Source organism: Hipposideros armiger, unplaced genomic scaffold (genome assembly GCF_001890085.2).
Source record: "Hipposideros armiger isolate ML-2016 unplaced genomic scaffold, ASM189008v1 scaffold_40, whole genome shotgun sequence".
NCBI classification, from domain to species: Eukaryota; Metazoa; Chordata; class Mammalia; order Chiroptera; family Hipposideridae; genus Hipposideros; species Hipposideros armiger.
This window is the reverse complement of record NW_017731390.1, coordinates 1988685-2000089: the sequence shown is the minus strand read 5'-3', so window position 1 is coordinate 2000089 and position 11405 is coordinate 1988685. Positions and strand designations below refer to the sequence as shown.

The 11405-nt window shown below is 52.8% G+C and overlaps 2 protein-coding genes across 3 annotated transcripts in view; one reads left to right on the top strand and one right to left on the bottom strand.

Annotated features, from left to right (window-relative positions):
* The window catches only part of GNGT2 (G protein subunit gamma transducin 2), a 14467-nt gene extending 12973 nt beyond the window's left edge, over nucleotides 1-1494 (bottom strand). The window contains exons 1-2 of the mRNA XM_019638826.1: nucleotides 671-1494; nucleotides 184-272 (exon numbers count right to left, since the gene is read on the bottom strand). Of these exons, the coding sequence (XP_019494371.1) occupies nucleotides 184-200 (17 nt within the window). The 5' untranslated portion in view covers nucleotides 201-272; nucleotides 671-1494. The remainder of the gene's footprint in view (nucleotides 1-183; nucleotides 273-670) is intronic.
* Nucleotides 1495-1641: 147 nt separating this feature from the next.
* On the top strand, nucleotides 1642-11310 carry ABI3 (ABI family member 3). Of its 2 annotated transcripts, none has more exons than XM_019638819.1 (8): nucleotides 1642-2079; nucleotides 6180-6347; nucleotides 7392-7568; nucleotides 8933-9018; nucleotides 9210-9305; nucleotides 9510-9655; nucleotides 10180-10317; nucleotides 10664-11310. In XM_019638819.1, exons 1-8 carry the CDS (start codon nucleotides 1963-1965, stop codon nucleotides 10825-10827), a joined length of 1092 nt encoding a protein of 363 aa, XP_019494364.1. In that variant the 5' UTR covers nucleotides 1642-1962; the 3' UTR covers nucleotides 10828-11310. The 2 variants fall into 2 exon arrangements, with proteins under 2 accessions (XP_019494364.1, XP_019494363.1); XM_019638818.1 differs by having other exon boundaries at nucleotides 1643-2079; nucleotides 9507-9655.
* Nucleotides 11311-11405: the final 95 nt, after the last annotated feature.

Sequence of the window (11405 nt, the reverse complement as noted above, 5' to 3'; positions counted from 1 at the left end):
AAAAAAAAAAAAGAGTAAAATATTTTAATACACTGCCAGGCACATAATGAACACTTACTACATTTATTATTATCACCATCATCAACAGCATCACTACACAGTTATCAGAAAGTTCTGTCTGATACCTAACCTCAATAATTCTAAGACTATATCCCAGTTCAATACAACCTCAGCCCTTCTTACCTGCCAAGAAAAAGCATGCACTTCAAGTCACTTGTCCTGACCCAGACAAGATGGTGTTTGAGGGTCCCAGCTCCTCATCAGCTGAAAGTCTTTGGATAAAGCAGATGGTCTGAGCCCAAATCTCTGATGCCTAAGCTGATCATAGGCTCATGGCTGTAAGCCCATCCATCAGCCTGAGCCTTCAAGCCGTCACTGCCATCAGAGCAGACCCCTGCCTTGTGATCCGTCTGGTTTAGAGCCTATTTCCCCATTTCTCACCTCCCTCTAGCCCTACATGCTCCCCTCCCCCTGCCTTCTCTCCCAAGCCCTCCCCCTTCCCTACTTCTGAGAGGCACTGAGGCTATTCCCAATGAGGCAAGTCCTAGACGAGCTCCTAACTTCCCTCGCCCAAGAAGCCTTTGTGTCCCCCATTGGAGCCCCACAATTTCACCGTACAAGCTTTCCCCAGCTCACTCTTCACTTACTCGTTCAATAAAGATGTACTCACATAGGCTGCTGTGCCAGTTAGTACTTGGGGCCGCGGCCACCTCTAATGTCTGTGTCCATGCTTCTGTGCCTCCACACCTCCGAGCCCTGGGTGTGGGTCTCCCTCAGCAGTCCTCCAGCATAGGGCTTGTATCCTGATCTTTCTCTTGGTGTCCTCCCAGGACCACCCACGATGACAGACACTGAGCTGCTCAGGTTGATGCGTGTCCAGTGACAAGGGGACCCTCTTGAGGGGCAGACGTTAAGCGACCAATATGGTCACTGAGCAATCCTCTTTTTCTCCTGCCTCTGGGCAGTGGGAGGGCCCAGATTCCACCCTAACTTCCCCTGCTCCAGGATCTGAGTTCCACTCACAGCTGCGAGCTCTAAGAATTTGAGAGCAGGGCAGGACCCTGGAGGGCATCTAGTCCAGCTCCCCTGTTAATGCAGGAAATAGAGCACTTACCTCCTGAAGCTGGCTCAGTGCTCTATCATACACCCCTGCTTCCCTAAACCTGATCAGTTCATTTGGAAACTGACCCCGGTGCTTCTCAAAGCCAAGTCCTTCCTGTTGTCTAGTCTGAGTCCCTCACCATACACTTGGTCCATTTCACCTTGTCCTGCTTCCGTTGGGCACAGAACTTGTACACCAGCGCTTCACCACACGTAACCCTTCAGAGGCTTGATAGCACTTCTCAGGGGCCCTCTGGCTGTATCTTCCTGATGTCTGGCCGATTCTTCTTGCTGCGGCATTGTCTGTTTTCCATTGTTGCTACTCCCTTACCCGACAGCCCCCAGCATGACTGGTCTCCATATCCTTTCCACCCTCCACTCTCTTGTCCTTTGGTGACTCATCCCTGGGCTTCCCAAGGAAGCCCCCACCCTCTGCCCTTTCCTCCCCTTCCATGAGTGGAAAGTCCACCTCCACCCTCCCAGAGCAGGCCAGCCCCCTTCCTCCACGGCCTCCCACCCCATCCCCCACCAAACATTTCCTCTCCAGGCCCAGCGAGCAATCACAGCTGCCCCGACCTTGGTTTCCTCTGCTGGGAGGGATTGGGGGGCTGGGCCCCCAAAGGGGCAACTGGCTTCCCCCTTCCTCTGGGCAAGGGACAGAGAGGCGCATGCCTAGGGAGCAGGGACTAACTTCCTCTTGTCCTGGAATGAGCATGCCTGCCCTTTGCAAGCAGGTTTGGGTCTCACACGAAGAGGAAACCAAAAGCAGTGAGAGAGAAGGGAAGGCAGAGCGACCAATCAAGGGCAGGGTGAGGCACAAAACCAGCAGCTCCCTGGGGAGCCCGTCAGAGGCTGGGGGCGATGGAGGAGCTGCAGCAGCTGCAGGAGTTTGAGATCCCCACAGGCCGGGAGGCTCTGCGGGGCAACCACAGCGCCCTGTTGCGAGTGGCTGATTACTGCGAGAACAACTATGTGCAGGTAGGCAGAGCCGGCACAGGCCCCACCACCCCAGCCCCTCCAGGGGCCCAGAGCCCATCCCCAGGGTGAGGCTGTGGGAGCCATCCTGACAGGTGCTTGTCCTGGGCTTTGGCCGAGAAATCCTCCCACTCCAGGCCTCAGCTTCAACCCAGTCCCCGGAGACCTCATGCTACCCAAGCCCCAACTTTCCCCTGCTCTCTCCCAAAGCCTCCGGGATGTTTGGGCAGGCAGTGCTGTTCCATCCGGTTATCAGGCCTCAACCTGGGTTCATCTCCTTCCCAGCCTCTCATTCATATCCCCAGACCCAAAGCCTGGTCCTCACACAAATGTTGGTGCTGTCATTTCATTTTCAGGCTGGCCCTAGGTGAGGCTTCAGAACTTCCCAAATATTTCAGTGAACTTGAAATGGACCAGAGAAAGAGAGGGAAAGTGGAGAGACATCAGACTAGTCTGGGTTAAAGAGAGGGGGTCTGAAATGGGGGTGGCGGTGGGGGGATGGACAACATGACTGCTAGGAGCAGGTTACCAACTAAAGACCAGGACAGTGGCATTTTAGAACAGTTTCCTAATTTGCATGGTTATCGCAGGACAGAGCATGTGGATTCTTGAATCAAGGAAAGAGGGATGAGAAAAACTTAATACCGACTGAGCACCTCTGTTATTTCATTAATCCTCATAACCACCTGTGAGACAAATATTATTATTCCTATTTTATTGATGAGGAAATAGCAGCACAGAGAGGTGAGGCGACTTGCCCAAGGTCACACAGCTTGGAAATAGTAGACTCAGGCATCAACCCAGGCCTTCTGACTTCTGAAACCGAGCTCTCTCCACCTTCTTGCCTCCCTGACATGCTGTATGGCTCTCTGTACTGTCTTCTCTGCTCCTTTAAGAGCTACAGGCTAACCCTGTTATCCCCTGGGCAAAACTTCACTTTTCTAACTTATTCTAACCAAACTGTGGAAAGAAGCACAGGGACCTCCCAGATCAGTAGGAGTGTTGAAAAAATTAATAATAAAAGGAGCAAGTTCTTATGGGAAAATGGCAGATTAAAGAGAATCAGTGATAACAGTTAAAAAGCTCTGCATCTTTTCTTTGGGCAGGTGCAGGTGCCTCCTTTTGTCCTCACCCCTGTCTTGTGAGGTGAGAATCACTCCCTTTTCACAACCTGGAGGCTGAAATTAAGAAAGGTAACTCACTTTCCCAAAGGTCTCCAAGCTAGTGGCAGAACCTGGACTTTAACCCGTAATTTTGACTCCAGAGCACACCCACCAAACCTCTAGCTGAAAACGCTACCCAGGGTACAATTTCTGTCTGTATAGGTATTGAATGACCAACTTGTAGATGAAATGGAACGTGGCTTATATGCCAGCTCCATTCTCATGGCATTGGCAGGTACACTCCTGTCCATGAGAATGGAAGCACTCCTTCCCATTCCTTCAATAACTTCTGCATGTCTCAAAGCACTTCCGGGTGGGTTCTCATTTGTACACAGTGTGCACACAGGATTTGAGGGCACGAAGACCTGAGTCCAATTTCCCATCTGCCACCTACTAACTACAGGACTGGTGGCAAATTTCCCCTCTGATTCTTATACCTTCCTTTACAGGGGTCACATGGGTTAAATGTGATCATGTATTGAAGCATTTAGCCCAGTGTCTGCCCCTTAAGAAGGCCAGGATAAATGGCAGCTGTTAACCCTTATTCTTCTTATGATGATGATCATCATTTATCAGAAGAATGAGTGATACATATAGATAACAAAAGTCATTTCTAGAGAGGCGAAGCAGCACTTGCAAAACACCCAGGGCATCAGAAGCTCTGACCCAGGTCAGAATCCCTGGGCTCCTGCTTCCTTCATGCAGAACACTAACTACTAGACCACACAACCAGTGACCTCTCCTGGCCTCTCTGAGGGTCTTTGGGGAGCAAATCCCTAGGAAGGGTTTAGATGACTTCTCAGAACTGCTCTTGAACAAGGCCTGGTTCCCAGGCCCTCCATCTTCCCCCCACCCCTTCCCTCCACCCCAACCAAGTGTCAGGAAACCCTTGGGCAATGGGGGAAGGGCAGGCTGGGGTCAACTGCAGAGTTCTTGGTCAAGGTCCATCGAGTTTACAGATAGAGTAATTTGCATGATAAATAAGCAGTCAGCCATGAAGATGGATCCCAAACCTTTGACTTCCAGACCTAACTTTGGTCCAAGACCCAAAGGGATCTAGACTCCCAGAGCTGGGCCCAAACAGACATTTTTCCTATTTGGGCTGATAGGAAAAATCCAGCGATGAATTCCACATGCCAGTCCAGGGAGGGAACAGTACAGGAGAGTTGAGCTAAGAAATCTGGGTGGAGATCAAAGACTCCATCTGGGCCTTCATTTCCTCACCTTTTAAAGGAAGGTCTGGAACTAGAACAAGCCTTGCTATCCTTTCTGGTTTTAACCAGATTCTGGGTTGATTGCCTTGCCTTTTTAAGGCACTTGGTTACATGTGCTGATAAAATGTAAATTGCATGCAAATGAGCATCTCTTAACTGCCGGTAGAACAGAAAGGCAGGGAAGAGTAACACAGGAGGGTCAGCTCAGAAGATTCTGGGTCTACCCTTTGGCTCTAGCTTGGTTCAGGTTACTTTGGAGGCATCCAGGTTTCTCTGAGCACCCTGCTCTGATAGGTTCCATGTCTGTTCTCCACTGACTGGCCTTGAGTGCCATTAGCAAGGAGACCCCATGGTGCCACCTTGCCTGTCAGTTCACTGGCCTTTGCAGGCTTGCCCTGGTTTTACCCCTTACCCTCCCAGAGAAAGGTACAGGTTAGAGTGCAGCATCTCCATGACCCCTTCAGAGATGAGGAAGCTGCCTAAGGAACCCAATTACCAGAGAAGTTTTGTTCCAGCTCACATGGTCTGATCCGGGACTGAAAAAAACTATCTTCAGCCACTCCCTGCCCACCCCTCCACCACTGACTGGCAGTGTGACACTGTCCAGCCTCTGGCACAGTATCTGGCATGCAATGGAAAGATGCCCAGCAAATCTTTGGGTTTGCATTCAATCCATTAATTAACTCACAATGCATGTTTATTAAGTTTCATCTGCGTGGAGAGCACTATTCCACAGTGGGATCCAGAATAAAACACACAAGCTCCCTGCCCTACTGTGCTTACATTTGTGTGTGTGTGTGTGTGTGTGTGTGTAGATAATAAATAGATAAATAATTGCTGATAGTGCTAAGTGCTTTGAAGAAAAGAGAACAGGGTAAATGTATTAGAGAGTCAATACAGAAGTAGGCTGGGGTAAATTATTGTAGGGTGGTGAGGGAAGGTGTCTCTGAGGAGCTGAGACGTAATAAGGATTCTAGAAAGAAGTACAGCAAGTGGAAAGGCCCTGAGGTAGAAACAATATTAACTTGATCAGGAACAGAAACCCAAAGGCCAATGTAGTTGGAGGGAAGTAAGCGAGAGGGGGAGCAGTAGGGGATGAGGGGAGAAGTTTGGATTTTATTCCCCATGTACTGGGAAGCTACTGGAGGGAATGAATGAATAAGGTCACTCTCCTCTGGGCCTCAATTTCCTTATCTGTAAAATGGACCAGATCATTGGCTCCCAAACACCCACCTGCAGACTGGAGCTCAACACAGAGCACAAGGTCACCTAGTGAGCTTTTAAAGGCACAGACTCGTCAGCCTCATTCCCAGGGGATTCTGGTTTAGAAGGTCTGGGGTGGAGGCCTGACATTGGTTGTTTGGTTGGTTTTAAGTTTGAGACCTCCTTCAGCTAGTATTGCTTTCCTCTCTCTTTCTTACTATTCACCCTTTTTGCCCCAAGAGGTCCTCAAGAGGGTGGTAGGGTCAATCCGCAGCTTGACTTTTTGAGCAGAGGTATCTGTCCTTCCCCTTGTACTCATTTCTCAGGGCTGCAGATTTGCTTTCCTGACATCCTCTGAGTCTCTCTTACTGTAACATCATTCGTACGGAAACCACTTCAAACATAGGGTCGCTGCTTTCTCCCCATTCAGCCCCCGCCTCCCCTGAACTCTCTCCCATCCCACCTACCCAGCCAAGGATCAGTAGAAGGTGCTGGCCTCAGACCAGGACTGTGTGTATTTCAGGCCACAGACAAGCGGAAGGCACTGGAGGAGACCATGTCCTTTACCACCCAGGCCCTGGCCAGCGTGGCCTACCAGGTGGGCAACTTGGCGGGGCACACGCTGCGCATGTTGGACCTGCAGGCAGCTGCTCTGCGGCAGGTGGAAGCCCATGTGAGCACGCTGGGCCAGGTAAGGGGTATGGGAAGGCTTCTTGCATCAGCCCCCAACTCTTCAGCCTCACTTGGGCATTTTCTCCAGCAAAACTTCTTTCATGCCTTCCTCCACATCCAAATGTCGAACTCTGTCAAAAGAGCTTGGCGCTTCCCAAGCTTTTTGAGCCTCCTTAGCTCTGTGCCTATGTCTTAGTGCTGGGCCTTGCTCTCCCATCAGACTAGCAACTCCCTGAAGGCAGAGCTTTCTTTCTCTGAAGTCTACCCTGCCGGGTCGAAAGCAGGCTCTACTAATCATGGTGGCTGTGTAGTCCAGGAAAGAGGCAAATGGACCCTGTTTCCATCTAAACACAGGCGGTGACTAAATAAATCTCCTAAACCAAGTGCTTGCTTGGCAAGATCATCTTTAGCCCTGGAAGCACTGCCACCACCGCACAGTGTCCCCCGCCCATCTGTTATACACACCCTCCTCCTTCCTTCCTGGTTCCTTGGCTGAGAAATTAATTGCCCCATAAGCCATATGCACAGATTCAGTTACACATCAGCCTGGCCTGTGCATCACCCACATGTTCAGTGTGGGGTGTGTCTTTTCCTCTCACCCCAACAGACTGGAGTGCCCACCCTCTTGGTGCTGTTTCTCTACAGAACATCTCAAGAGGCAATTAATTCACTTATTCATCCCCCAAAAAGGAGATCTGATCCTGTCATCATTCCCAGCCACCTCCATGTTATCCCCCGCTGCTCCCAAGCCAGCCCAGGGCTCCAGTCTCTTCCTGGCATCATCAGGGATGCTGTGTTTTCTCTTTTCCTCTGGTTCCTGTTCAGCTAATAATAACCCTCGTTCTCTTCCACCAGGAAGTTGCTCCAAAGTGGCTCTATCCTCCCCTGGCAACTCTCTTCTCAAATGCTGTGTGGCCTTGGAGACAAAACTCACTCTTTATCTGGACCTCACTGCCTCCCATGGCCCCTACCCCCACCCCAAAGCCTCTATCCTCTTTCTCCCTTAAGGGAAAGGGTGCTGTACAGAGGCTGCCCCACTGTCACTTCAAACCCTGTCACACAGATGGTGAACATGCATATGGAGAAGGTGGCCCGAAGGGAGATCGGCACCTTAGCCACTGTCCAGCGGCTGCTCCCCAGCAAGAAAGTCATCGCCCCTGAGAGCCTACCTCCCCTCACGCCTTACTCCAGAAGACCCCTCAACTTTGGTTGCCTGGATGACATTGGCCATGGGATCAAGGTAGAGAGAAGGGTTCCTCCTCTTTCTCCGCAACCCCCTCCTCTTTTGCTTCATGACTCCCATCTCTCCAGCCCCCCAATTCTCTTCCACATTCATGTCCTTGTCCCAACCCGCAGCCCTTTTCTTTCCTCAGTCCCTGAAGCCATCACCCTGAGTAGCCTCCCTACTCCCCAAGTCTTCCTTATAGGAGGAGCCTTCCTCCTTAAAAATCTTTCATGACTCCTCCCTCCAGAACTGGCCTTTACCCTGTACTCAGATGTTCTGCTGAGTGACATTTGAGCAGTGGGTGCTGGGTGTATGTGTGAAGGGGAAGAGGGGGAAGGGAGGCTGTCAGGGTGTGCATGAGAACAGCAACTTCCTCTGTCTGGAGGTTTGAGGTCACCACACTGAGAAGTCACCTCAGAGCTGCTGTTGGGTGAGAAGGGGAGGGGATGCAGCCACTCCAGGGGGACATGCTGGAGGCAGAGGAGCATGACCCTGGCATTTTCTTCTCAGCTCATCTCCTTCCTAGAGGTGGGAGAGGACACATACCCCATCCCATTTTGTCAATTCCTGTCCCCACGCTCCAACATTCCAGGTTAGATTAAAGCTCCTCCTTGTCTAAATGACCCCTTGATATCTTTAACATACCCTCTCCCCCCAAAAAGGGGAAGCTACACTCCCTCCTTCAGTCACCAGGTCTCACCACCAGTAAGTTCTTGTTATCCAACTTAAATTCTTCAGGCTTTAGCTCAAGTCCCTTTGTTTTGTCCCTAGTGAAGGAGAGCAGAGGGCCTCATTCCCTGTGCACCCACTCTTGGGGAGACCCTATCAGTCACAGAGGGGCTCCCTTGCATGTGGATTTCCACCTTGTCATTTGTACTCTCTCCCCTAAATTTCTGCTCCTCTCTGCCCTGAAGCCCCCAAAGCCAGTTCCACACGCCTGCCAAAATGACAGGTGGGACACATCTAAGTGTGATGGTTCTCTCCTTTCTCTCACACCATCCTCAGCCTGGTGCTGGGGTTGGGGGTCTATCAAAGTTAGGAACCTCCACTCTGGGCGCTGAGATGCTTTGAGAGAGGGGTTGGGAAGATGGGCCCACTTAGCCGCTGAGACCATGCAGAGGAAGTGGCCGTCGGGCTGTGTCTGTGCTCTGAGGTTCCCGTGGAGCCTGCTGCAGACATGGCACCCAGGCCCCGGCAACGAGCAAGAGGGGGAGGGGTGGAGTGGGAGAGGGGGTTGGGAAGTGGAAGTAAGAACTTGCTGTGCCCGTGCTTTCCCTCCCAATTCTCGTCCTCCGCTGCCCCGTTTTCTCCCTGGGATGAAAGGGGCTACTGCCCGCACCCCCCATCGATGTCAGCCCCACCGCCCTGTTTCCCCTCAGGATCTGAGCACGCAGCTGTCGCGGACCGGGACCCTGTCTCGCAAGAGCATCAAGGCGCCTACCACACCCGCCTCCGCCACCCTGGGGTGAGGCCTCGCCGCGACCCAAACCAACCCCACTCGAACCTGAAACTCAACTCCCCCACCCTCGCCTCCACGCTGGGCGCCAAACTTCCTCCTCCGCCAGCTGTCCCCTCCTCCCCGCACCTGACCCCTGCTCGTTGCCGGAAGCCTTCCTCCTCTCAAGAGGACACCCCTCCCCTCTCCCCACAACCCAGGAGACCTCCCCGGATCCCGGAGATCGTGCAGCTCCCGGTGGCGCCCGACGGCAAACTCTCCGCCGCCTCATCTGCCTCTTCCCTGGCCTCGGCTGGGTGAGCCCCACAAGTTCAAGTTAGGGGTGGCCGTGGCAGGGGGCGTTGAGAGGGGTTTCCAGCCAGTTGTCACAGTGACTACTAGGGTTGAGAGGACTCGGGATCACAAGGGCGGGGCCAGTTGGGGATCCTGAATTGGGGATCCTGAGTTGGGGACGGTGTCCCCCAACCTAGCCGATCCACGCTTTCTCTGATCTTCAGCAGCGCTGAAGGTGCTGGTGGGGTCTCCACGACCAAAGGGCAGGCAGCGCCCCTACCGCTCTCCAGCTCCATGACCCCACCTCCTCCGCCAGCCTCCGATATCTGCCTGCTGCCCCCTCCGATGGAGGAACTGTCCCTGCCTCTGCCCGGTAAGGAGCTCGGCCCTCTCCTTCTAGATCAACTGTGGGGTCACTCTCTCAGCTCCCGATATACCTCCTCAACCCTCTTGGATCTACTCGGGCCCACCTCAGTGAAGGTTTTGTTTTAGGTAGGGATAACAGGAGAGAGAAGGGGGAGAAAACGAACATAACTTAGCGTCTGCTTTATAACCAGGCCCTGGATTCGAAGCTTCTCACTTTAACAATTCTAAGAGGATCTTCACACTCCCGCTTCACAAGGGAAGCTGAGACTGAGAGGTTTAATTGACTTGCCCAATGGTCATCCAGCTAAGAGGCGGTCTGACTACCCTACCTTACTCAGTAAATACTGTCCAAAGGTTCAGTATTTACTGAGCACCTACTATGTGCTAGAGGCATTGTGGGAGGACCATGGACCAGGGATGGAGGAAGGTTACATAAGATGGGTGGACCCTGGCACGCTGCTCGAAGTTTCCTAGGGTGAATGGAGGGGGTTGCCTGTGCCATGCTTGCAATCTCTCTGCCTTCCCTCCCAGACCCAGAACTGCCCCAGCCCTTGGACCTGCCCCCCCCTCCACCCCTGGATGTAGATGAATTGGAACTGCTGCCTCCGCCTCCTCCAGGCTTTGGGCCAGAAGAGCCCAGCTGGGTCCCTGCTTCGTACTTGGAAAAAGGTACCTGATTCCTAGGACTGAAGGGCACCAGATCCCACCACCAGGATTCCCCCAACTCTTCAACCCCAGCGGCATTATGGGCCTATTGCCCTTCCTCCCCCTCCTGCCCAAATGCTGATGAAATGAGCAATGTTCACCCGGAAGTCCCCCAGAACCAAGTTGGGAAGAAGCAGCTGGCCTGGTATTGTTATTAAAGGAGCTGGGGAGAAGTTCCCAGGGCTTGGGAGAAGGCACCCCCTGCAGCCTTCTCTCCTAGGTGCTTGCTAGAATCCAGAATGTGGGCCCCTGCATCTCCATGGTGGGGCAGGAGGCACATCTCACAGCACCCTCTCCTTCTGCTCTGCAGTGGTGACACTGTACCCATACATCCGCCAGAAGGACAACGAGCTCTCTTTCTCTGAGGGCACCATCATCTGCATCACCCGCCGCTACTCCAATGGCTGGTGTGAGGGCGTCAGCTCAGAGGGGACTGGATTCTTCCCAGGGAACTATGTGGAACCCAGCTGCTGACAGCCTTGGGGCCTCTGGGCTGCTGACCCAGGCTCTGCCCTGAGTGAGCCTTAAGCCCCAGGCCAAAGCCAGCTCCAAAGTCAAGGCTGGACTAGGACTGCCCACCTCTTGGGCTGTGAGCTATCTGCACCTTCCCCCCACTGTGATGGGAAGGGGTCCTGGGGAGAGGTGACCAGAGGCCTGTTGCAGACTGGAAAGAACTGGAAGCCAAGGAGACTGGTGATTTGTCCACAGAGGATCACTGCTCCATGGAGGGTGGGGTCTCCAGCTGCAAGTGCCAACTCTGAATGAAATCCTGATGACGTCCTGATGGTTGCCCTGCAGAGCTAGGGGTTGGGCAGAGAGGATGGACTAAAAGACATTTCAGTTCTAAGGCTCCTGCTAATTATTGAGCCCTTGCCCCCAACCCCCAGCAGCAGTATCTCTCCCATCTCACTGGTCCCCATTATGTGCCCTCTGTACTAGACCAGATGCCCTCTGCAACTATTGACTGCATTGTGTTCTTTTGCCTGTTGTTTTCTCCTGTGTTATGTGTTCAGTCTTGGTTCCTCAAGCTGGGCATTCCGCAAGTGGGGACC